Source organism: Lepidochelys kempii, chromosome 1 (assembly GCF_965140285.1).
Source record: "Lepidochelys kempii isolate rLepKem1 chromosome 1, rLepKem1.hap1, whole genome shotgun sequence".
Taxonomy (NCBI): Eukaryota; Metazoa; Chordata; order Testudines; family Cheloniidae; genus Lepidochelys; species Lepidochelys kempii.
Window position 1 is genome coordinate 142,556,354 of NC_136380.1, and position 27,650 is coordinate 142,584,003.

Consider the following 27,650-nt stretch of genomic DNA (forward strand, 5'->3'; position numbering starts at 1 on the left):
ACTTTTTTAGTGATAATCAAGATGGCCCATTTAGACAGTTGACATGAAGGTGTGAGGATACTTAACATAGGGAAATAGATTCAATATGTGTAATGACCCAGCCACTCTAGTCTCTATTCAAACCCAAGCTTATGCTCTAATAAATTTGTTGGTCTCTAAGGTGCCACAAGTACTCCTGTTCTTTTTGTGGATACAGACTAACACGGCTGCTACTCTAAACCTTACGTTTGGATAGTTTATCATTTTAGCCAGAAGGACTAGTAAACTTTCTTTTAATGAAATATTAGATTCTGTAGAAATTGCTGGCTTAAGGCACTTGCTGGGAAAAGCTTTCCATTTACCATTGCTGAGTAGTTTTTGCATAGTGCTGTGGTGTGTCCAACCCAGGCCTTACTTTAAGAACGAATGCGAACAGATGCTGAAAAAAACAATCAGTTGTTATAATTACAGTTGGTTGGGTGGCAAAACAGCCCTTTCTTTATTTCTGTCAATATCAAACTTTTGGAAAATCTCTATTTTTATTTGCACCCTTTTGTTTTGGTGCAAGTCTATGTGAGCGCTGTCTATGAAAGAAGTGATATGTCACTGTGTCAGTGTTCTTTCTCTCTCTAGAGGCTGTCTTGCAAGAAGTATGCCTTTTATGGAATCAGCATGCCAAATTCTGAGAGGCATGATTAGTGGTTTTAAGCCTCTTTTACCTCCTGGGGAAGGTTATTTTGGGACTCATCCTAGCTTAATAGAAAAACATTCTTTGATTAGTTGGAAGTGGTTCCTAAAATGGTCCCAGTTCCTCAGCAGTGCTGAAGGGATCTAAAAGTTGCTTGGCTGAACCAAGCAAAACCATAAAATACTTAACACAATAAGAGACAACTTGTGTGTGTTTTAATTGCATTAGGGCAACTGTTAAGTAGGAGGAGTCAAAAATAGAAAAGGGATGGAGCAGGGTTATTGAATTCCAATGAGCAAGAAATATTATTTGTGCTGTACGCAAGCCAGGAAAAGTACTTTTAATACTGAGGAAATGTAGTTAGTCTTCGTGAGTCAACAGCTTTGGAGATCGATTTATCATCTCTGACAAGTGAAGCTAATGCATGTTAATGCAACTAAAAATCAAAGCAGATACTGAAGTGTGACCTTGGTTTTTTTTCAAACTTTGAAACAAATGGCCTTCCCTTCCCAAATAGCTTAAATCTCAACCACCCGGAAAGTATTTTAAATCTGGCTTTGCTAGATCCTTAACTGGCTGTAGGATAGGCAGACTTTTATATTGGGATGAAGATTTTTATAGTGATGGCCAGTTACAAAAACCATCCTGTGGGCTGGTGACTCTTGGGTCTGATTTGATTTGTCTGTCTATGCTGGCCCTGATCCATCAAGGAGCTCTGAGAGGGTGAACTGTAATGCCCACTCAGAGCATCCTTGCGGGATCATGGTTTTAGATGGTTAAACTTCTCAAGGCAGGGAGCATGTCTTCTTTGTATCCTCCTGAGCTCCCAGTCGGCGCTTAGCAAATAAAAATATGGGTGGGACTTCAGATGAGCAGGAGTCCAGAGGCCAATAAATATACCCATACAAAAGGAAACGTTTTTTTAGTACTTAATGCCAACATTGAGACATTTTGTAAGAGGTTAATTAGACCAAATAGACCAACTCTGAGCAAGATTTAGACAGATTATCAGCAGGAGAGTGGGGTGGGGCGGAGGTATTTTTTTCATGCTTTGTGCGTATAAAAAGATCTTCTACACTTTCCACAGTATGCATCCGATGAAGTGAGCGGTAGCTCAATTTATTTGAGCATAAGCTTTTGTGGTTAGTCTCTCTAAGGTGCCACAAGTACTCCTTTTCTTTTTGCGAATACAGACTAACATGGCTGTTACTCTGAAACATGTTTTAAATAATACCAGTAATACGCTAGATGCTTTGACGTGGTATTCCGTCTCCCTAGCGCTGTCTACATAGGGCTTAGGTCAGCATCGCTACACCGCTCACGGGCACGCATTTTTCACACCCCTGAGCAACCTAGTTGTGCCGACCTAACTTTCTAGTGTGGATCAGGCCTAAGTCTCCTCACCTTCATTTGCAACCCTGGCCTTCTCTGTCGTACGTTATCTGGTTTAGCCTTCTAAACTTGTTGGGGAAGTGACCATCTCTCTTAGCTGTAAAGAGCCATGCAAAACTGTGGTGCTACGTAACCAATGCTTAATACAGCTATGCAGTCATTAAGAATGGGAAGTAAAAAATGGTCTATCCAATTGAAACTTCAAGGGGGATTTAGATAGGCAGAATGGAATTTCCTCAGGATACTGGGATTATGGTTTCTAACAGACTTCACATTCTGCTTGTGCTGTGTTTAATTATAGGCTATGGGGTGGGAGGCTGGCTACCAGTTTCTTAGTACGCAGTCATGACTCATATAGGTTTGAAACATTTTAATCCATGTCCTCTGTTCTTCTTGTTTAAAATGAAGTTTTTGTCTTTGAAGCCAGACAGAAATGTGTCCTTTAGTGTCCTTTTTAAAGACTGAGTAAATACATGTCACTTTATCAATTCTCTCAGAGCCGAAGTCATTGGGTGCAGTTGGCACAGAACTTCGAGCAATTAGGTGTCTCACAAAACCTATGCTACTGTGAACATGCACATTTTTAGTTATTATCAAGACTTGCACTCATGTTTTAGAGCAATGTCCTCTATATCTATTGTGTCTAGCACACTGGGACTCTGATACTAATTGGGACTTCTGGATGCTACTCTAATACTAGTAATTATTAACAGTTTTTTAATTCTGTAATCTGAGAATTGGGACTCCAATTTATACATCCCATTGGATTTTTTAACTGACCTCTTACAGTTTACTTCATACATCTGACAACCCCTTAAGGTATTTGCAATGTGAGCACAGGCAGAGTACAGCAACTAGAAAATCGTGCTTTGTTTTGTTTTACATGTACTGATGTCTAAATTTTCACAACTGTCCACTCATTTGTATATCTTGGAGGGAAGGGGAGGGAGAGACTTTTTTTTTTTTTAAATGTTATTTCAGTTGACAAAAATTATCAAGGGAATTCAGGCACATTGTTGCTCCAGATCTCCTGACAGTTTGTCTGGCTTGCAGTCACGTTTTTAAAGAGAGACAGGGTTTCTCTTATACTCCCATTCCTGTGTGAATACAAAGAGAAAAGTGAACATCTTCCTTACTAGGATTAAAGGAAAAAAAAGACTATTACTTGAATATTTGTAGTATAATGGAATGCAAATAGACGAGATCTGTAACTATGGTGAATCTTGTCCATGTGCATTGGATTGAATTGATGGCAATGGTCCCAGTCCTGTAGCTCCTACTCATTTGTATCATATTGGCCTTGTAGCTGGAACTCATCAAACCATTTTTGTTTCAATACACATGAAAGAATAGAATCATACTTGTCTTATAATAATCAGTTTGCACTGCTTGTGAGAATTAAACATAGCAAAAACTTTAGTCACTAAGGCCTTGTCTACACTGCCACTTTATGGTGCTGCAACTTTCTCGCTCAGGGATGTGAAAAAACACCCCCATGAGCGCTGCAAGTTTCAGTGCTCTAAAGTGGCAGTGTAGACAGTGCACCAACGCTGGGAGCTACTCCCCTCTTGGGGTGGTTTCTTTTTACTGCACTAGGAGAGCTCTGTCCCAGTGCTGGTGCTGCGACTACACAGCCACGTTAAAGCTCTAACGTTGATAGCGAAGACATGCCCTTAGCCCTGGTCTACACTGCAAGTTTAGGTCGAATTTAGCAGCATTAGATCGATTTAACCCTGCACTCATCCACACAAGAAAGCCATTTTTGTCGACTTAATGGGCTCTTAAAATCGATTTCTGTACTCCTTCCCGACGAGGGGATTAGCGCTGAAATCGACATCGCCAGGTCGAATTTGGGTTAGTGTGGGTGCAATTCGACGGTATTGGCCTCTGGGAGCTATCCCACAGTGCTCCATTGTGACCGCTTTGGACAACACTCTCAACTCGGATGCACTGGCCAGGTAGACAGGAAAAGCCCTGCGAACTTTAGAATTTCATTTCCTGTTTGGCCAGTGTGGCAAGCTGATCAGCACAGGTGACCGTGCCGATCTCATCAGCAGAGATGACGATGGAGTCCCAGAATCGCAAAAGAGCTCCAGCTTGGACCGAACGGGAGGTACTGAATCTAATCGCTGTATGGGGAGATGAATCCATGCTATCAGAACTCCGTGCCAAAAGACGAAATGCCAAAATATTTGAAAAAAATCTCCAAGGGTTTGAAGGACAGAGGCTATCACAGGGACCCGCAGCAGTGTCGCGTGACACCTGAGGAGCTTAGGCAAGCCTACCAAAAAACCCAAGAGGCAAACGCCTGCTCGGGGTCAGAGCCCCAGACATACCGCTTCTGGATGAGCTGCATGCAATTCTAAGGAGTGCCCCTACCACTGCCCCACCTTGTATGTGGACTCCTGCAAGGGGGGAGTCTCACACAACAGGGATGAGAATTTTGGGGACGAGGAAGATAATGCACATCAGGCAAGCGGAGAAACGGTTCTCCCCGACAGCCAGGAACTGTTTATCACTCTGGATCCAATATCACTCCAAGGGCTCCTGGACCATGAAGGTGGAGAAGGCACCTCTGGTGAGTGTACTTTTGTAAATATAATACACTGTTTAAAAGCAAGTGTGTTTGATTACTTTGCCCATAAGACTTGGGATACATTCACGGCCAGTACAGCTACTGGAAAAGCCAGTTAACATGTCTGGGTATGGGGCGGAAATCCTCCAGGGACATCTCAATGAAGCTGTCCTGGATGTACTCCCAAAGCCTTTGTAAAGGTTTGTGGGGAGGGCAGCCTTATTGCGTCCTCCATGGTAGGACACTTTACCACGGCAGGCCAGTAGCACGTAGTCTAGAATCATTGGATAAGAAAGCATGGCAACATGTGGTCCCGTTGTTTGCTGGCATTCAAGCAACATCCGTTCTTTATCTCTCTGTGTTATCCTCAGGAGAATGATATGATTCATGGTCACCTGGTTGAAATAGGGGAATTTTATTCAGGGGACATTCAGAGGTGGCCGTTCCTGCTGGGCTGTTTGCCTGTGGCTGAAAAGAAATCCATCCCACTGTTCGCCACATGGTGTGGGGAGGGGTGAAGCGATCATCCCAGAGAATTAGGTGTGTGTGGGGGGGGTTAGTTGAGTTTGTGCTGCACGTTAACCCGAAAATATCAGCCTCTCCTTTTAAATGGCCAATGTGTCTTTTTTTCAATTTTAATCTCCCCTTTTTTCCTCCAGCATCTGCAAATGTTTCAACGCTGCAACTAACATCTCCGTCCCAGAGGCTAGGGCAGATAAGAAGGCGAAAAAAATGCACTTCCGATGAAATGTTCTCTGAGCTCATGCAGTCCACCCAAATTGAAAGAGCCCAGCAGAATGTGTGGAGGCAGACAATGGCAGAGTCCAAGAAAGCACAAAATGAACGCGAGGACAGATGGCTGGGGCAACAGGAGAGGTGGAGGCAGGATGCAATGCTGAGGCTACTGGAGGATCAAATTGATATGCTTCGGCATATGATTGAGGTGCAGGAAAGGCGCAGAACGCCCTTGCAGCCCCTATGTAATCAACCGCCCTCCTCCACAAGTTCCATAGCCTCCTCACCCAGATGCCCAAGAATGCGGGGGTTGGGGGGGACCTCCAGGCACCCAACCACTCCTCCCCAGAGGATTGCCCAGGCAACAGAAGGCTGGCATTCAGTAAGTTTTGAAGTGCAGAGTGGCCGTCTTCCTTCCTCCCCCACCTGTCCCGGGCTACTTTGGCAGTTATCCCCCTATTTGTATGACGAATTAATAAAGAATGCATGAATTTGAAACAACAATGACTTTATTGCCTCTGCAAGCGGTGATCGAAGGGGGGAGGGCGATTGGCTTACAGGGAAGTAGAGTGAACCAAGGGGGTGGGTTTCATCAAGGAGAAACAAACAGAACTGTCACACTGTAGCCTGGTCAGCCATGAAACTAGTTTTCAAAGCTTCTCCGATGCACAGCACGCCCTGCTGTGCTCTTCTATCCGCCCTGGTGTCTGGCTGTGCGTAATCAGCGGCCAGGCGATTTGCCTCAACTTCCCTCCCACCCCGCCATAAACGTCTCCCCCTTACTGTCACAGAGATTGTGGAGCACACAGCAAGCAGTAATAACAATGGGAATATTGGTTTCGCTGAGGTCTAACTGAGTCAGTAAATTGCTCCAGCGTGCTTTTAAACGTCCAAATGCACATTCTACCACCATTCTGCACTTGCTCAGCCTATAGTTGGACAGCTCCTGACTACTGTCCAGGCTGCCTGTGTACGGCTTCACGAGCCAGGGCATTAAGGGGTAGGCTGGGTCCCCAAGGATAACTATAGGCATTTCAACATCCCCAACGGTTATTTTCTGGTCGGGGAAAATAAGTCCCTTGTTGCAGCTGTTCATACAGACCAGCGTTCCTGAAGATGCGAGCGTCATGTACCTTTCCCGGCCATCCCACGTTGATGTTGGTGAAACATCCCTTGTGATCCACCAGTGCTTGCAGCAGCATTGAAAAGTACCCCTTGCAGTTTATGTACTGGCTGCTTCGGTGGTCTGGTCCCAAGATAGGGATATGCGTTCCATCTATTGCCCCACCACAGTTAGGGAATCCCATTGCAGCAAAGCCATCCACTGTGAACTGCACATTTCCCAGAGTCACTTCCCTTGATAGCAGCAGCTCAGTGATGGCGTTGGCTACTTGCACACAGCAACCCCCACAGTAGATTTGCCCACTCCAAATTGATTCCCGACTGACCGGTAGCTGTCTGGCGTTGCAAGCTTCCCCAGGGCTATTGCCACTCGCTTGTGAACTGTGAGGGCTGCTCTCATCTTGGTATTCTTGTGCTTCAGGGCAGGGGAAAGCAAGTCACAAAGTTCCATGAAAGTGCCCTTGCGCATGCAAAAGTTTCGGAGCCACTGGCAATCGTCCCAGACCCGCAACACTCTGAGGTCCCACTAGTCTGCTTGTTTCCTGGGCCCAGAATCGGCGTTCGATGGCATGAGCCTGCCCCATTGCTACCAAGATGGCCAAATTGCCAGGGCCCGTGCTTTGAGAGAAGTCTATGTCCATGTCCTCATCACTCTCGTCACCATGCTGCCATCGCCTCCTCGCCTGCTTTTGCAGGTTCTGGTTCTGCATATACTGCATGATAATGCGCGAGCTGTTTACAATGCTCATAACTGCTGCGGTGATCTGAGCGGGCTCCATGCTTGCCATGGTACGGCATCTGCAGGAGAGTAGAGTGGCAGCAGAAGTGGTCGTTCAGTGACGATGGTTTGCAGACCTAGCGCACCATCTGCTGCCAGGACACAACAGCTGAGCAGGCTACATGCTTGCCATGGTATGGCGAGACAAGAGCAGCTGGGCAGAGTTGCAGCGGAAGTGGTGGCTGACAACCTGCAAGGTGGATTCATGAGAACAGAATTGCAGGGGAAGCGGGAGCCCATGAGAGACAACATGGAGAAATTCGCTATCGAGACAAGAGCAGGAGAGCAGAGTGACAGCGGAAGCGGTGGTTTGATGACAACGGTTAGCAGTCCTACTGCACCGTCTGCTGAAAGCAGTATGGCGCCCACATGGAAAAAAGGCGCGAAATGATTGTCTGCTTTCATGGAAGGAGGGGCGACTTACGACATGTACCCAAAACCACCTGCGACAATGTTTTTGCCCCATCAGGCATTGGGAGCTTAACCCAGAATTCCAATGGGTGGTGGAGACTGCGGGAACTGTGGGATAGCTAACCACAGTGCAACGCTCCGAAAGTCGACGCTAGCCTCGGTACTGTGGATGCACTCCACCAACTTAATGTGCTTAGTGGGGACACACACAATCGACTGTATAAAATCGCTTTCTAAAAATCGACTTCTATAAATTCGACCTAATTTCGTAGCTTAGACACACGCTTAGGAAAGCTGATGTTGCTCTGAATTCTCACAGGTAGCAAAAATTTCAGCACTAAGGTGCAACTTTTACGCAGGCCTGGTCTGCACTAAAAAGTTATGTTGACCCAGCTACATCACTCGTACGGGGAAAAAATATACATGTCCCTGAACTGTTTAGTTAAGCCAACCTAACCCCCGGTGTAGGCAGCGCTAGGTTGATGGAAGAATTATTTCATTGACCCAGCTATTGTGCCTCAGGCAGTTGGATTACCTACACTCACAGGAGAATCCCTCCTGTTGGCGTAGGTAGTGTCTACACTGAAGCACTATAGCAGTGCAGTGGTGTCGCTGTAGCATTTCAAGTGCACACAAGACTTTAGTCACTTTTCAAAGTAGAATAGCAGTTCAAAGTTAACCTGCAAAAAATAAAAGTTCTCTCTTCTTGATTTATGATATGTAAATAAGATCTGATCCAAATTATAATCCTCCCCATCCCCCAATGTAATTAATACCTTTTTGGGTGACTTGGTTGGAGATATGGATAGGTAGGACTGGAGTAGAAGATTTCTCAATCAGTTTGAAAGGTAATCTGCTGAAAGCAGTTTTCCCAACTGCAATGGCTTTATCAGGTTTTTTTAAACTCCATTTCAAACAGCCTAGATAAAAATTCCTTCCTGTCTTGGTTGCTCTTGTTTTCACTGTCTTATCACATCACTCACTAGTGGGGTATGGTGTTTTTTTTTTTTTTTTTACTTTTTTCCCCCTTCCCAGTCCACCAAGGAGTACTTCAGCAAAAACAGTGAAGTCAAGACATGCAAACGTAAAAAGCAAAGAAGAAATCCTTTTAGGTCTTCTCTGTGCAAATTTTCCCTTTTCTTAGCGATCACCTTACTTTTATTACGCTATCTCATAGAAGCTCCAAGTGGGCTAAGCATTATGAGTATTAAAGAAATTCACTTTTGAACTTGGTTTGTGTTCATTGTGTAGTTTCTACATTCCTATTTTGGTAGCGTAATTTTAGAACTTCACTACTACTGTGATAATCTATTAAGGAAAAGTAGCCCTCTGAACCCATCTTCCATATTATACACATGAGGAACCTAATAAAACAGAGCAGGTGCACAGGAAAATCCAATGTTGATCCACTTTCCCATGTACAACTAAACAACAGGTGGGTCATTTCAACTTGAAATATTAGTGGCTGCTCACATGTGAACATTATTAAAAATTCAGTTCCCAAGTGCCTTGAAAGTCTTGGTACAGAGCTCTGCTTCCTGCATTCTGTGTCTGGCTGGACCTAGTGTGCATAAAACAAAGGATTTTCCTATGGTGTTTTTCTTACAGAGAGCAGAATGCTTCTAAACTTAGTACTGCGGGAGATGTTTGTTGCAAAGGCCAATTGTTTTTAGAGGACATATTTTCACCAACTTGAGGCCAAAAGTAGCTCAGTTGTTTGAAAGGTCATGTTAGAATGGGGTTTCTTATGCTCTTCAGTTTCTTCTTAAAAACATCCCTTCAACAAAAGCTACAATTAAAAGCTATTAATACAAGAAAGAACAGCCTTCCTAAACTTTAGAAAACCTGGAAGTCTAAAACTCTACTCAAAATAAGTAAATGTGAGAAACATAGTTAATTAATGAATTATATTGCTGCCCTGAGAAACATCACATTTAGAGATGGAGTATCTTCGGAGGTATATAAATTCTTAGTTTTATAAGCTCCGCTCCTGTAATCTGCTCAATTGGGTGAATTCGCCCTTCCTCCCCCCTGCCATAGCACCAAATTACGTTTGGGATGGGGGCCAGAAATATTGCATGCTATCAGTTAAATGAAAATGTACCTCTTAATTTATATGATTAATGCACTTTATTTCTGCCATTTCTACAGCCGTCCATAATCCACAGATTTATTTGCTACTTCCTAAATCAAAAAGCGCGCAGTGCGGGGCCTCTGCCCTTCCCCCTCAACCCCAATTCCTGAATGTACATGTGCTGACAAATGCACATGTTGGTAATACACATAGCTAGTGTATCTATAGGCATAGATTTCATAGGGCCATACTGCTATATCATGGGATATATCTACAAGGTAAGAGCAAATGACAGTGCGATCGTAAAGGATCAGACTTGCTGCTGTTGGAGCCATGTAGCTATGGACTACAGAGCACTGGTTTTATAGATTTGCAAGTTCAAACTCCTGCATCCAATACCTTGAACTGTCACAAGTTGTCAGGCATTCAGATTGCTCTTTTCCCAGGCCACTTGTATATTTGCATGTTGTGTGGAGGGTGAACACATACTAACACCCAGTGGCATAAATATGTGTGCTTATACAGTAGTATTTGCACAGGTATGATGTTTCAGACCATGCATATTCGGTGTCATATCTTACATTAGGTTTATGAATTTTTGCTTTGTAACTTAGTCCTTGGGTTTATTTAGGAAAAAGTAGTCTTCAAAACTGGAGAAGTATTCAACAGTGGGGTCTTTGTGACACACTATACCTCAGGGATGGGGAAGGCACCTTGTAAACCCCATATTCATAATTTTTATATAATTGTCATATTTCATATAAAGCATGCCAGGTAGGGACTCATGGGAAGGACTATGATCTGCTGAAAGCCATTGTTCTATCTAAATATGTATATAATTAGTGCATATGAAGTTATTAGATTGTGTTGTATGGTTGTCACTAAAATATGCTGTGAATTGGGGAATTGCCGAGGTATTAGATCCCCAGAAACAACAACAAGGGAGCTAACCAATGCCTGGGTGCATGTCCAACAACCATCAGCAGCCGTTGTCCAGCAAGGGAGTTACAATTCAGTGATTCATTTGCACAAGTCCACACCAAGGGAATTTCTCAATCTTGCCTGGTGACTCTGCCCATCAGACATACCTGGACTTGTGTTCTCCAAGCACATGGAATGAGGATATAAAATGGAGGACAGAGGCTGCATGGTTTGTCCTATATCTTCCCCCAACTATGCTGAAGGCAACAAGATCGGTAGCGCTGAGGAGACTAGTCCCCAGGCTAACAGGAAGAGCCTGCATATGAAAGATTGTAACCAACCTGTAGTATTCAGTGGGGTGAGAAAAACTTCTTAGTCCAGATTGCCTAGTCTAATAAGGTTGAGAATTTAGACTGTGTGTTTATCTTTTATTTTCCTTTGGTAACTACTCTGACTTTTGCCTATCACTTAAAATCCATCTTTTGTAATCAATAAGTTTATTCTAATGTTTATCCTTATCAGTGAGTTTGACTGAAGTGCTTGGTAAATCTGCTCAGGTTACAAAGGCTTGTATATGTCCACTTTCCATTGATGAAGTAGTGAACCAATTAATAAACTTGCATTGCTCAAGAAAGGGTTTTGAGCAGTTCAAGATGGCATATTCCTCAGGTACTAGGTTTGGAGAGGGGGGGATTTGGCTGGTGCCTTTCTCTGTGTGATTCATGAGTGGCTCTGGGAGCATTCATGCAATCTAGCTGGGTGTGGGGCTCCACATGCAGTTGTACTGAGTGTTAACATCATGTGGAGGGGTTTGCTGCTTGTCTCCAGTAAGGCATTGTGAGAGACAACCCAGATTAGTGAGTTAATGAGGCACAGCGGTCCCACAGTCCCTAGTTGAACCCCATCACAGTCTTATTTAATTTGTTTTATCTGACTAGCAAGAACTAAACAGATAGAAATTGATGTTGTATTCTTGGAACCATCACATTAATTGTGTTCATACCATGCAATGAGTTTTAAGGAGCTTAGTCTGTTTATCTTACAGAGAAGTTTAAAAAGCAACTTTAATTGTGGTGTAGGAGTACTTACAAGGAGAGAACAAACCAGAAATTTAGAAGGCTTTTTTAATCCACAGGATAAAGACATAACAAGATCAAATGGCTCAAAATTAAAACTGGAGCAACTCAAACTGGAAAAAGGATGTGTAATAAACAAGAGGGTAATAAACTATTGGAACAGATTACCAAGGGATATTGTTGGAAACTCTCTCTTACATGGAGACTTTAAATCAAGGTTGGATGTCTTTCTAAAAAAGATGGTCTGGTTCAGCTACAAATTATGGGGCTGAATGCTGAAATTACAGAGTGAAATTCTGTGGCTTGTATTGTGCAAGAAGTCAGACTAGCAGATCGTAATGTTTTTTCTCCTTAAGACAGTATTTAAATTAATTGATTTTTAACAGCGAGCAGCCTTTTGGCAACTGTAACTTCAGAGGAATGTCTGTAGCTATTCCAAATTGCCTCTTCTAGAAGCATATTGTTATGCACAGACTGGATGCTTAAAACTTATGCAGATGTGATGTCATTATAAGTAATAGTAATTCTTGTTTTGTATTCTTTGATATCTAATCCCTTGCAGTTCCATTCCTTTCAATACATAAATGCCAGATACTTGGATAATTATTAATTCTGTCACATTTTAAAAAAATGCAGTTTGTTAAATTTCCATGTGAACTATAGAGAAATTTCCCTGGCCTGAACTTGCGTCAAAATTTGAGCTGAATGGAAAGGCTTTCTTTCACTTGAGTTGCTGTTATGGTCAGAGGATACACTTTGCCTTGCTAGGGGTTGCTCAGTGTATTGATTCTCCTGCTCTGAACTTGGGTAGGGGGGCAAGTTCATTTATTTTTAAAACTGGGGAGTGGGGGGGACGAGGTGGTGGGTGTCAATATTCCAAATACTTCCTGGCTACCCAGTGGTGGTGATGATGCAGCTGCAGCATTCAAGTGAAGGTCTGGAATTCATTTAGGCATGTCTACACTTAGGGCTTGGCTACACTTGCGAGTTACAGTGCATTAAAGCAGCCCTGGGCGCCCTAGCTCACTACCTGTCCACACTGGCAAGGCACGTAGAGCGCTCCTGGTACTCTACTTAGGCGAGAAGATTAATGCTTGTTGCGCCTTGGCTGAAACGCCCAGGCATCAGGGTGAAGGAGGTGTTGCATTACTGCACTCTGATCAGCTTTGAGAAACGTCCCATAATCCCCTTAAGTCAAGTAACCACTCTTCTCATTGTTTTGAACTTGCTGTAGGAATGCGGATATGCCTGTTGAAAGCGCTGTTTCTGACAGCCAGCTGCTTATCTGCTCCAAGACTAAGCAACCATTACTGTGGAATGCTGTGTGTGAGAGAGAGAGAGGCGGGGGAGGAAGGGCAGGGGTTTGCTGCTGTCTGAATTTACAAGACAGCATGCTGACATGCTCTCAGCCCCTCCAAAAACCCACTCTCTCTCCCCGCACATACACACTCCCTGTCACACTCCACTCCCTCCCCCCCATTTGAAGAGCACGTTGCAGCCACTTACATGCTGGGATAGCTATCACAATGCACTGCTCTCTGTGGCCGTTGCAAGAGCTGCTAATGAGGCCACGTCAGTATGCTTGTAGCTGTCAGTGTGGACATATTGAAGCGCTTTCCCTACTGTGCTCTACGAAGGCTGGTTTAACTCAAAGTGCTCTACATTTGCAAGTGTAGCCAAGCCCTTAGCTTCAGTATAAACACTGCCTACTCTGACAGGAGAAGTTGCTCAGTTGGCATAGGTAATCCACTTCCCTGAGGGGGATAAATAGGTCAGCAGAAGAATTCTCCCCATCAATTTTGCACTCTGTACACAGACCTTAGGTTGGCTTAACTATGCTGGTCAGGGGTGTGGATTTTTCACACCCCTGAGTGATGTAGTTATGCTGACCTAATTTTCAAGTGTAGACCAGGCCTTTTTGGTTTTCACTCTAATCTGCTGGCCTGGAAAGTGCTGTGTGTATAATTAAACTAACGAGGCACCCATCAGTTTCATTTTCATGTTCCTGTAGCACTCTTATGATCTTGTAGGAGGAAAGGAAAGAAAGTGGGAGGGAGATGACGACGGACGGGTGTAGTAGTGGGGAGGATGTGTGGGTGATGGGATGGACAACACAAGAGACCGCACCAAGTGCAGAGTCTAAATTAAAAAATGTGGAACCAGTTTTCTTGCCAGGGAGTGGTTGTACCAGTACTAGCAGGGCAGACAACAGGAGCAGGGCAGGGTGTTCAACACTGAGTCATGAAAACCTTCTTTCAAGCCACTGCTGTAAACACCTGAGTCTAGTCTGTGCTAGTGCTTACACCAATGGTGTATCTTTACTGCTGCTGCTGCACAGGAGGTATAAAAATTGCTAGTGGATATGAAGCCAGGGAGAGGCTCTAAAACTTCCTAGAAAACGTAGAATATGAAAGAAGGCAAAAAAAAGTTGTGGTTTTTTGAGGAGGGAGGGTAGAGATTGCATTTGATTATGTTTCAGCTATCATAATGGGAATAGTTAATTGAGCTAATTTGCCAAAGAAATTTGGAAATAAAATCTCCCCAGTAAAGTTTGAATTTATACCACCGCTTAACACTGCATGTATATTGTGGAGGTTTGGAGGGAGAGTCCACTTATAGTTGTGCATGTGTGAACACTACACACGAGTCAAATTAGTAGACATGTCAGCATCCAAATTCTTCAGTACTTTTTAGTACAGTTTGTTTTTTCTTAATTCTAGTTAAGCATAAATTGCAACCCAGGGAATGTAATGAATGAAACCTAGAAGATAAAAGGAAAATGTGAACTCTTGCTTTGTTAGCTCTAACATTATTTGATCTTTATCTAAAAGGCATTGCCTTCCCAGCTTACTACATTTGGCAAGAGAGATGAATCACATCATTCTTGTTGACAGGGAAAAATAAGGGAAATATTTTTTTGTTCCTCTCTAGTATTTCAATTTCTTTGGTAAAATTATATGGATGATAGCCCACATGTCTGAGTACAGCTTTTACATAATAGCAATCAATAATCAGGTTGGCAGTTTAGTCTAGTGGTCTTTGTACTCGGTGGAAGATAGGGGTTCCTAAGTTTTAGGGCTTGTCTACCTGGAGAAACTGACCAGCTAAAGCAGAGTAATGGTTGAATAAAGTCACTTTAACTCTGGAATAGTGTCTGCATATAGCTATATTGGCTTAGCTATAGTTATAATTATTCCACTGTAGCTAAACAATATATTTCTCCGTGTAGACTAGCTACTTGTTTTGCTATGCCTGTCTTGCTGAATGGTCTTATGGCAACAGAGGTTTAATTGGGGCTTGATATCTCTCTCCTTTTTTTTTTTTAATTGAAACTTGTGGGTTATGCTTTGAGGATTAATGCTATGTACATCAGAACCTGCGTTGTATGACACTTTTCTGCCAGTTTTACACTGAGTCTCATATAATTTTACCAGAATCACTAATTTAGCATGGATAACTAATTCCAAGGTCAACTAACTTCTCACAATTTAGTTTAGCATTTCACTCTTGATACAGCTTCTAAAATACCATAACGAGGAAGCAAAAGATGCAGTCTCTTTATTTTATGCACACTAGACTTTTGTGCTGTAACTTGTTTGATTTAGCTATAAAAGGATGATTACTGATTTACAAAAGTAGATTTATCTTTTTTTTTTTTTTTTTGGAGATAACAGAGCAAACGAGTCTCAGATGTTACTTGCATTAAACTCAATGGGATCACACTAGGGATGACTTTGGACAAATGTTTATGTATATTGGATATGAACTCTAGCAGAATAACTGGATTATAGTTGGCAGGTTATAATGGCTTCCTCTTAAATAAGGGAATGACCATTCTGCTCCTCCTGTTTTCGGGATTGTCTAATTAATGTAAGTAAATAACTGAGGGAACCGGCTCTAAGTAATTCCATTTTAGTTTAGATTTGGCCTGTGAAAGTCTACTAAACTCTGTAACATCTCTAGTTTGATGACTAAGGCCCTGAGCCTTTATTGAGTTCTGTGCAAACAGACCTCTCTGTACCACAGACAGGGATCAGCGCATAAATCAGTAGAATGATAGAAAAGTGATGACCAACAGAGAATACCTGCAGATTGAAGTCTCTGTTGGAGGGCTTCTTGACAGTCAATTTAAAAATCTAACTCACTGTTGGTATTGGTGGTGGTGGTGAGAAACGTGCATTAGCACTTATTATTGCTTTGTATCCCTTAGCTACAAATTTTCACCTTAGAGTTTCCCTCTTCACCTGAGGAAAATCGTCTTTTTGTTCCTAAAAGGAACCAGGAAAAGCTTGGCTTGTGTCTGGAGTGGAATTGGTTGGATCATCTTGCCCAGTCAGTCATTGTTATTAGAGAGAATGTTAAAAGTCCTAACCTGGGAAGAATACTAAATTGCGAGATCATCCAGTACAGTAGCTTCTCTATTATTAGGTCTTATCATAATTAAAATAGTACAAGTCTGGAGTCTTGCTATCATGGTGGTAGAGATGGTTGAGTAATAATATTAATCCTATTAAACTAGACACTTTGCCCTATGATCACCCAACTCTTTATAAAAAAAAAAAAAAAAGTCTTATGGAACTTCCTTGACCAGAAAGATGTCATAAAGGAGGGGACAAGGCACCCTCATAGCATAAGATTGCAGACTCAAAAGCCACTGCCTTAGTGGGGGAACAAAGGCGGTCCAGAGTATAGCTACCAGACTGCTGCCAAGAACTACAGAACCTTTTTAAAATATACATAAAGCAGCAGGTGTGTGTAGTAAACTTAACGTTTGTCTGAGAATGTCTTAACTGACTGTATTTTCCCTTCCTTCCCTTCATCTTGCAGCTGATTGCAATGCCGTTCTTAAAGGTCTACAGCCTGTTTTTCAAGAGCAGGGAATGACAGAAACAATTCATAACTGGGAGGATCATGGTTACTTAGCAACTTACATCAACAAAAATGGCAGGTGAGTTGGATATTGGACCCTGGGTTCATATTCTGACCAGATGAGTGAAGTCATCTATGAGCATAGTTATAACTATGTAAGAAAAGCAGCGTTAACACCATCTGAGCTTCTGAAAGCAATCTATAAAAGGAACCGTATATCTGAAAACCTCTGCCCACCCCTTCATCCCCAAACAAAATAAAACCCCTAAAGGAACAAAACAGTTGGGTACTGCCTGAGACTTAGTTTAAATACCGTACTTAACTAAAACTTTTTTGAACATTTTAAATTTAGAAGGTGTTTTACTGTGTCCTTGTTGTTTTCATTTTACCTTCTTCCCTACCTTTATTTATTTCTTTCCTTATTCTAGATCAGGGATCGGCAACCTTTGGCACACAGGCCGAGATGGTTTGTTTACCTGCTGCGTCCACAGGTTCGGCCAGTCGAGGCTCCCACTGACCGCGGTTCGCCGTTCCAGGCCAGTGGGGGTTGTGGGAAGAGGTGCAGGCCACGTGCCAAAGGTTGCCAATCCCTGTTCTAGATCATGGTGTGTCTCTTCCTGTTTTTCAGCCGCCTTATTTTTCTCCCCTGTCCACACCGTACTTGCTTTACTTCCTTCCCTATATATTTTTTTCTCTTATTTTATTTCTCCCTTGTGGGTCCCGAAAGGATCATGGAGTCTCCTAGGCTGAGCTGATCCGCCTGCTCCTTTTTATTTCTCTGTGTGTGTGTATGTGTGTGAGAGAGAGGAGGAGAGGGGTCCTCCTGTTGTAGTGGAATTAAATTAACCCAAAATTCGTCCAGTTTCATTGCTGCACAAAACTCTGAACAGTAGCAGTGAAAACTGACCACCCTAATCAGTTTTACCCTCGGTTGCAGCATAGGAAACATCTCAGAAACAGACAGCCAGGAACTGTTTCTCGTCAGACTTAGGACAACCTACATTAAATCACTTAACATTCCCACTGTGAACTGAATGCCATCTTTGCAGTCAAAATGGCTAGGGTTTTTTTTGGGAGGGGGGCGGGGGGGAATAATGAGATCATAAATTCTGCAGAAATCCAAAGTTACACTCCTTCCAGCTCCCTTTGAGAGAACTTCCTACTTGCCATGGATTACTGTATTTGAAGCCCTGCCATAGTTTATCACTGCTGCTTTAAACTCAGGATTATCAATTTTCCAACGATAAGATCGTTATATGTTTAACCACGTTTTAGCTTTAGAAAATTGCAGCATGTGAATGATAGATGTACTAACTGAAGTGCATTTTCTGGAGAGAAGAAAAATGAAGTCCCCAGGGCTTCTGTTTTTCCCAGATCTGAAGAAGAGTTCTGTGTAGTTCAAAAGCTTGTCTCTCTCACCAACACAAGTTGGTCCAATAAAGTCACCCCTCTTGTCCCTAGATATGCTAACTCGGTATTTTTGCCCCTTTATTGCCATTGCTTTTGGCTATTTTACAAACCCATTGGTGATTTCCCAAAAAATATGACTGGGACACGCTTTCATATAAGCAGAGCTAATTGAGACAAACTAATAAATAAAACCAGGCTCAGTTTATTCCCCTTAGCTGCTTTACCATGCAGAAATATATATATATATTTTTGAAGGACTGCATATTTAATATAATTGGCCTATTTGATGCTTCACATCACGAATTAGATTAGCTTTACTGCGTTCATGCCTAACCATTTTGTAACTTTGGCTCATCGTTGAGGGCAGAAACCAAAAGCTGTGCAGTTTGACGTGGTTTTTATGCTTTGTGGTTTTTGTTTGTTTGCGCTGGCTTAGCTATGCTAATCTAAATGCAGTGGTGCAAGCTCAGAGTATAGAGATGTTGCAGTTTATCCTAGTTTGCAAAGTGAGAAGTGTCACCATGGCTGTACGGGGTTTTCTTGTGGGACTTATTTTCTTTCTTACACAATTTTGAGCTGTACCGGTGCAAAATCGCAGTTTACACTATGGCAGGGGGTTTGTGATAGGAGCTTACATACACTGTTATATCAGTTTCGCTACACAGGTACAAAAATACTCAGTGCAGAAAAGGCCTTATATCTTCCACTAAAAAAGATGCTTCTTGAATCTTCTGTTAGCTAGGCTAGACTGCAGCGCGCTCTCATTCTATTTTTTTTTTTTTTTAAACTGAACCCTCTTTACTAAAAAGGTTAAAAGGAAACTCCAAATTTTGTAACTTTTGTTACAGCCCATTAAAACATTTGTGGACATAGTTATACATTTAGTCAAATGTTAGCTGGACTTAAGGAAACTCTGAGGCCTTGTATATACTAGAATGTACTGCTTGAATTATACATATAGAATTTGTATGTTAATAAAACAATGCCTTTAGATTTACAGGTTTCAGAGTAACAGCTGTGTTAGTCTGTATTCGCAAAAAGAAAAGGAGTACTTGTGGCACCTTAGAGACTAACCAATTTATTTGAGCGTAAGCTTTCGTGAGCTACAGCTCACTTCATCGGATGCATTCAGCAATAAGAAAGCTTATGCTCAAATAAATTGGTTAGTCTCTAAGGTGCCACTAGTACTCCTTTTCTTTTTAGATTTACAGTTAGCAAGTTTGTACATTGTTCTGTCATGCAGCTGTAGTTTGACCTTTGTCAAAAGACTTTCATATTATTCCATTGGCAGTGGCTGGAGTTAGTTACCTTACAAAACTATTTTGGCTTTGGTAGGAAACCTTGTAACTCTGATAATAAGGCCTAAGTGGAGGGTGCTGTACTCAGATCCATCTTGCTGAACAATGTCTCCTCTTTGTGAGCCTGAATGAGGAGCTTTCATACTGGATTGCTGGGTCTTGTCAGGCACAAACACTGCACGCTGAGTGGGAGGTGACGCCCAGGAGGGAGAATAGCCAGCCTTAATATCAAAGTAATTGCTTTGGGTAGTTTCAGTACTTACCTATGCCCTGAACCAGGCAACGAAAGCTGGGCCAATGCAGGGCCACATGCAAAAGTGCTAAAACTAGAAAAACGAAAATGTTTTGAACAACTCAGATATATTGGTAAACATTGTGTATGCAATACAAACTCTGTAAAATGAGCATGCTACTCTTTAGTTGTAATATATTAGAGATTCAGACTATTACCGTTGCTGTCGACAAAAATTTATCTGACAAAGAAATTATCTGAACTGCCCTTTGGAAAGCTGCAGCTGTTAAATGAATCAGAGTTGATTTGCGGATTACGCCACACTTTCCTGTTGTCATTGCCAAAATAACAGAGCTGCGTCCTTCTTTGTCTGAAGTTAAGCTAGCAAAAGTCACATTTGGCAACTCTACCTGGTCCATTTAATTCATGATTTACTCTGACAAAGAACCTAATTGAAGAAGGCTCACTTGAAAAATATTCACTAATCATTTTGTCCACACAAATGTAGGGGAAATAACCATTCACACCCCACACAGAAGCAAGACACTGCCCACTTTAACCAATCAAATCATTGCCAGTAGTGGTGTGAATGAATATTTTCTTTGCTGTACCAGCCTCATTGACCAAACACTGAGCTGGCAAATACACCAAAGTGCATTGTGGGACTTCAGCAATTTTTGTTTCTGACCAATACTTTTAAAGTCACTTATGTAAATTGCATTAACTTTTAAAAGGGTGCCTTGTGTTAAACAGCACATTTCTACCTGAAATGTTACTGATTCTCATTACAGGTTGTGCATGACATTGTAGGGAAAATTATTACTGCACTTTCAGTGTATTTTTACTTTTTGCGTATGTGCTGGCACCTTCTATACAGCAACTGGACAAGAAACTAATGATTAAAAGAAAATGTAAAACTTCGAAAATTGGCAGAGGAATTCAGGGTGAGGGGAGCACTAAAGGTAGTACCTGTAACTGCTCGAGGTTTATTTTTTTTTAATTGATGGTGCCATATAAATGAATACTGTATCTTACTGTGTTGTAGTGGCAGCTTTGATAGCGTGTGTGGGTAAACTTGAGATTTGCATGTGGTGTCTGGGCAGGCAGTGTATGTGGGGAAAGGGGGAGGAGTTGCTTCAAATCCACACTCATGGTCTGCCTGCACAACTGTTTAAAAGCAAAATCCCTCTTTCTCATTTAAAAAAAAAAATAAAAAAAAAATGAGCTACTTCTCTGAGTAGCTGTGACCTTCACCTTTTTTTAAACCTCTGTTCAGCCTTGGAACACAATAGAGCACTGGGATTTTATTGGCATTTGTGTTCTGTAGATTATGATTCTGTTTTGGCCTACAGCAGGAGGGTGAAGGATTTTTTTTATCTCATGTTAACACCTCTTTAAAAAAGGCTAGTCTGGACACTCTCCAAGCATTTGTTTCAGGGCTTGTCTTCACATACAGCGCTATAGCAGCGTAGCTGCAGCACTTAAGTGGAGACGCTCCTACACTGACGGGGGAGCTTCTCCTCTCCATGTAGTTAATCCACCTCTGCAAGAGGTGGTAGCTATGTTGTGGGAAGAAGCTCTCCAATTGACATAGCACTGTCTACGCTGGGGGTTAGGTGGGTGTAACTTTGTCACTCAGGGGGTGGATTTTTAATAAACCCCTGAACAACTTAGTTATACCGTGGTAGGTCTGAAGTGTAGACCTGGCCTCAGGCTATAAATTGTGTGGTTTACCCTCGGAATCATCCTAGAGTCAGAAGGCATAATCAGATGTGGAGTCACTTTCTAGCCCTGTCACTGTCTCTTATAACATTGGGTATATCTTAAATTCCTTCATTTTCCCATCTGTATAATTAAAATACCTACTATGCAGGAATGGTGTAGTGATGGCTTTCATTCATGTTTGGTAAACGCTCTGAAATCCATTGGGAAATACTAATAGATGTGCAAAGTTTGAGACATTTCAATGGTATTATTTTAATAAATCAATCAGGATTGGCTTCTGTCCCATCCCCTATTATGAGGAATACCTAAGTGACAGAAGACAACATTTTAAAAGTGACCTGTCTAGGAAAATATTTAGGCTGCTGTATGATATGCAAAAAAGGCCTAAAATGGGGGTGTGTTGTGTTGTCTCCTACTCTCCCCCCCCGTAGTCCTCTTTCAAGCCTTAATTGAAAGGGTCAGGGTGCTGAATCCTTAGCAAAGTGGACTCCTCTTTCAGTTTTTTTAAATTTAACAGGAGTCAACTCAAATCTCCATCCCACAGCTTCAAGTGGTATAAAAAAGTCACTTCCTAGTTCATAAGTATAAAGGAAATGAAACCTGATGAACTGATGACCTCTAATGTCCAACCACCCCAGCAGACGGTTGGACAAGACAACCAACGTAGGCGAGACCTGACTGTTAAATGTTAGAACAAATAAAACAAGTAAACCCTGCTCCGATGAGGTATGCATGCTCTCACCCCCCCCAAAGGGGCGAGGGGGAAAAGCTCTTATGTGATTCCTTCAACCTGTGTAGAGAGAAGGGTGGCTGGCAGGATCCAGGCCCACAGCTTCAGCAGCACCAAGGCCCCATGGCTGAGCCAGGCTTCTGCTCAGAGTCTACCTCCACTACCCCTTAAAGGGGAGAAAGACTTGCTTGACTTGGGCTGCTTCTCATCTCTTTTCACTATTCCTCTACACTGCTGCCCCACACCACTGAAGATGAATTTTAATTACAGAAGTAAGGTGTAGGAAAGGAGAGTAAAGCATCTGATATTACTGGAAAACAAAATCTTTGTATATATGTTCCTGTGGGCAGGGAGTGTCACTTCAGGAGCCTCAACCTGATAGACCCCTAAGTGCTACCATAATAATTAATGTTTGACTATTTCTATCTTACAGACTACATTGGCTGTTTTCAACTAGTCTCGTTATTAATGTAAAAATTAGTCTTGTTTTAGAATTTACAACATTTAAACTCCAGTATTAATCTACTTTTCAATCTTAAAAATTGCTGATCTTAGAAGTGACACCTTGAAAACTTCTCTAATAATGTAGGTTTCAGAGTAGCAGCCGTCTTAGTAAGTATCTACAGGTCTGATGCAATACCATTTCAAGTTGCTGAAATGTCTCCCTTTGATTTCAGTGAGCTTTAGATCTGGCTCCAAACAAGAGGACTGAGTTGGTGGGATGTGGTGGTAAGATACTGGGTTAGATTCTGCTCTCATTTGCTTCCTGATAATTTTGTGACTTAAACTAGTAAGTGTGGCTGATTAAAACGCCCGCCACCCCCAACCTTTAAGTGAGAGGACTCTAGCCCATTGAGTCAATTGTCCCCTTCTCGTTGCCTAGCCAACTCAAAGTTAGGTCTAACTTAATAGTGGCAAAAATTTGTTTCCTTCTCTATAGTCAGTATTTGTTCACGAAAACTGAACAGCTTTTGATGGCAGCCACCCAATGGTTACTTACAGTGTGATATCTCACTGCTCTATCAAAAATGTCATTGCATTTTTGGATTCCCTGTGTAAGCTGTATGAAGCATTCTCATTGGATGTTGGGTGGTGAAGCTAGCCTGTGCTCATTGGCAACTCGGGGAAACTGGTCTTAGCAGTATAGATAACACCGGTAATAAGAAAACACTTGCCTTAGGAGAGAGGATGAACTTTGAACAGAAATGCATAGTAACTGTTTTTGATTTTGCTGAGTCTTATTTACAGCGGAAGCTAATGAGTCTCCTGGCCGCACCCTTGGACTGCTCTGCTGTTAATGGGTGTTTTTCTAAACATATGATTGCAGTGGTTTGACTACATCTGTTTTCAAGCCTGCCTAGTTTGTGGACACACTTAAATCAGTTTTAGCTTAATTTGGTAAACAAGTAAATCAGTAACCAGCAGGGGTTTCCATCCAGCTAAGCAGATTTAAAAACTAATTTTAGTTAAACTGGTGCAACTTGCCTTTAGAAAAAGGCTAAGACTGTCTTCTGTTTAGAGGCAGGAAGTATGGGCTAGGTTTACAAGTTGAATTATGGACCCTTTGAACCACTCAGATGCCAGTTTGCGGAAGAAAGGAGGTATGACAGCAATCTTCCACTCATGTGAAGCCTAAAGGATCCTGTGGTAACAGTTAAAATAACAAATAGATAAAATCCACATAGGTCTAGAAAAGCCTCTGCTTTATATTCTAATACCTGCTGTAAAATAGCCTTGCCTTTATATTGTGTCTCTATTTTATAAAAATTACAAAGTATGTATGTATGTATTGAGGAAGCAGCCCTGGAATGAGCCACATTGGAAGTGAAACATGGCAGTTGTTAAACAGTAATAGCAATGCCTCACTTCAGGACAGGAAATTGAAATTACAGGAGGGAATTTGTGTGGAGGAGATGACTACCCAAATTAATAATGGCCAATGGGTGGTGAATTACCTCCAGTTGTTACAGTATGGGGATAAATTTCTGAAATGGCACATTTGATAGTGCAGCATTCTCTGGCACCATGTTGAAGCATGGGTTCAGTACAGAATAGTAAGAGTGCCACCTAGCTACATGCTCTAGCACTATGGGTGGTGGTTAGGGGTTGGTTTGAATCAATTGACTTAAAAAGTCAACAGGAGTACTTCTATTTAAGTATTTGATAAAAACCATGTAGTCTCCTGGACTGAAGGCATTGTACATACCTATAGGGCTAGTCTATAGCATGCTTGAGCAAGCATGCTTTATTAAAATCCCTTTCTGTAGTGGAGGGTGTCCAGCTATTGGAAGAAGTTGTCATGCAGGCTTCTGCATCCATGCTTGACTGTTTCTTTCCAGCAGGATTGTTGCCAGCCAGGGTTTCTTTTGTAATGTGCCCAGAGTGCCTTAAGAAACAGACCAAGAGAAAGGGCTAAAAATGCTTTTAGGGATACACATGCATAAAGGCTAGAGAACAGTAATGGCAGCTCTTTATAGTGCTGTTTTTTGGGAAAAAGAGGAAAAGATCACAAATATTTTCAGTCTTTTATGTTTCTCCCCTGATATGTGGCCTGAAATCTTGAATGTCAAAAATTTTGACCATCTCTAGGTTCTTAACTTAATAACCTCTCAGTCATATATAAAAGTTATCATTTTCTGGTAGTGCAAAACTTGCTTATACTATAGCAAATCCTGCTTTGCTGGAGCCAATCTCCTGCTAACTTTTACCAGATCCTAGCAATCCCACTCACGAAACAAAAACCACTCCAGAGTTTCCTGGCTTTGATGTTGCTTTTATAGCATTTGTGTATAGGCAATGCTACAGTGTGCAGAATCTTGCAAAAACACCAGCTCTTACACCCAAGCATTGATGCTGGTGGAGTGTTCAGGGCTGTCAAAGTAAAATGTCTGATGGGCTGACTCTGCCATATAAGAGTGGCTGGGGGGGATGGTGAATCTGAAGAATAGATGGGGACTGCAGTGGCAATGGTTGCTTTAAAAATAAATGGCGTAACTTGGTTGGTTTTTACTGTTGTACATATTTCTGGAAAGCTGGAGAAAGTCTCACTGTGTGTGCATTGCTATTGCTCATGTCCATCAGTGCACTGAATGTGCTTATAACTAAGTTGCTGTATTGAGGATTTTCACTAACATTTTACCATAGTGTTGAGATGGAAGAAAAAACCAAACCGTTATTAGAACAAAGTACCTGTGAGTGCCTTCTCCTAAGAGAGTTGTAATGTCACAGTGTTTCTAAAATGATGGAACAACATCCTAGTGACTAAGCTGATGGTTTAACGACTGCCATGTTTCACCTCCATTGTGGCTTATAATTACAAGACAAAGATGAATCTATCACTGGAATGGCCAAACTTACTGACCCTCCGAGCCGCATACAATAATCTTGAGAAGTTTGAGAGCTGCAAGATCTGCCGAGGTGCTGGGCTTCTGGCTCCACCGCCCCTTCATGGGGCTAAAGCCTTTTCATTCCCCTCCCTGCAGGGCAGAAACCCCTAATTCTACCACCTTGCTGCAGGGCAGATACTCCGAGTTTCTTCCCCCTTCTCATCTGGTAGGCAGAGAATGCGGGGTGCGTGGGGGGTCCACGAGCTGCACTTTAACTGTAAAAGAGCCACATGTGGCTCACGAGCCACAGGTTATCAACGCCTGATCTGTCACATCACTGTTCATCTACTTTCCTCCATCAAACAGAACTAGCAGGTTGCTTATTATGCAAAAGTTATTTACTAGATAGTAGGAGGAAAAAGACTGGTCCATTGACTTTGATGAACCATGGTTTTAATGGTGTTAGTTTACAGATGTCTCATAGATAGTCTTAAATATTAGTGGGAAAGGCCTTGAGTGGACTGTTTCTGATACCATCTGGTTCAGATGAAAACTATAAATCTGCATATTTTAAAAAGTACTTTACAGATGTTACTGTAGATTTAAAAATAAAATTACTCCAAAGGGGATATGCTGCATATCCTTCTCCTAAGTCAGGTCCTGTAATAGAGACTTTGGTGAACTGAGACATCTCTTAAAGGGACTGGAGTTCCATCTTAAAGGCCTTCTCTTCTTTGCTTAAAAAAACCCAACAAACCTAACGAAATCCCGCTGATATCCAAAGCAAATGGCTGATGGATGGCCTCTAGAATAGAGCAAATGGTTTTGTTGTTGGTTCAGTGCATGTCATCCATGGCCTCTTCCTTTTTAGTTTTTAGGGTAATCACTTTAAGGCCAAAATTACTGGAAACTTTTAATCACTTTAAAAGTTTCCAGTAACTAAACTAGCAGAAACTAGTTACCCATTCTTACTTAGTACTTGTTTTGTCACTTAATTGTGTTTGTTGCCCCCCCCGCCCTCCCATAAAATACACTTTGTATTTCTTATGAATAGTCATTAATCTGTTAACATGAAAGCTGTCTGCATGAGGTGGCTCTAATACTTTAAGTTCTCTTGAAGTGAAAGGCAAGGGAATAGCTAATTGTTTTCTGAAACTTGTTTTGTTTTTAAGTATCTAATTATAACTCTAAACAAATTCTCATATTCAAAGAATAGAGACTGATGTGCAGTGTATTTTCCCTCTTGTTATGTCTGTGTTGGTTTTTATGCACTGCTGTGGTTTTGTTTGTTTGTTTTAAGATTAGTTGTATGATCTTTAGGGGGTGGCTGTCATGCTCCTGCCAACTCTGTATGTTGTTCAATTACTTTTTGAAAGAAACAGAGAGAGAAAATCATTATTTGACAGTGGAGCTGGAAAAATTACTAGACTTCTGAATTCATAGAATATCAGGGTTGGAAGGGACCTCAGGAGGTCATCTACTCCAACCCCCTGCTCAAAGCAGGACCAGTCCCCAACTAAATCATCTCAGCCAGGGCTTTGTCAAGTCCGACCTTAAAAACTTCTAAGGAAGGAGATTCCACCACCTCCCTAGGTAACGCATTCCAGTGTTTTACCACCCTCCTAGTGAAAAAGTTTTTCCTAATATCCAACCTAAACCTCCCCCACTGCAACTTGAGACCATTACTCCTCGTTCTGTCATCTGCTACCATGGAGAACAGTCTAGATCCATCCTTTTTGGAATCCCCTTTCAGGTAGTTGAAAGCAGCTATCAGATCCCCCCTCATTCTTCTCTTCCACAGACTAAACAATCCCAGATCCCTCAGCCTGTCCTCGTAAGTCATGTGTTCCAGTCCCCTAATCATTTTTGATGCCTTCCGCTGGACATTTTCCAATTTTTCCCCATCCTTCTTGTATTGTGGGGCCCAAAACTGGACACAGTACTCCAGATGAGGCCTAACTAATGTAGAATAAGGCAACGATCACGTCCTTCGATCTGCTGGCAATGCCCCTACTTATATATCCCAAAATGCCATTGGCCTTCTTGGCAACAAGGGCACACTGTTGACTCATATCCAGCTTTTCGTCCACTGTAACCCCTAGGTCCTTTTCTGCAGAACTGCTGCCTAGCCATTCGGTCCCTAGTCTGTAGCGGTGCATGGGATTCTTCCATCCTAAGTGCAGGACTCTGCACTTGTCCTTGTTGAACCTCATCAGATTTCTTTTGGCTCAATCCTCTAATTTGTCTAGGTCCCTCTGTATCCTATACCTACCCTCCAGCATTGCATTGTATTAAGAAATAGTTTTTCC

General features: G+C 42.0%; 1 protein-coding gene across 1 annotated transcript in view; it reads left to right on the forward strand.

Annotated features, from left to right (window-relative positions):
- The window catches only part of SMS (spermine synthase), a 78,518-nt gene that overhangs the window by 15,734 nt on the left and 35,134 nt on the right, over window positions 1-27,650 (forward strand). The window contains exon 2 of the mRNA XM_073357304.2: window positions 16,579-16,699. Within this exon, the coding sequence (XP_073213405.1) occupies window positions 16,579-16,699 (121 nt within the window). The remainder of the gene's footprint in view (window positions 1-16,578; window positions 16,700-27,650) is intronic.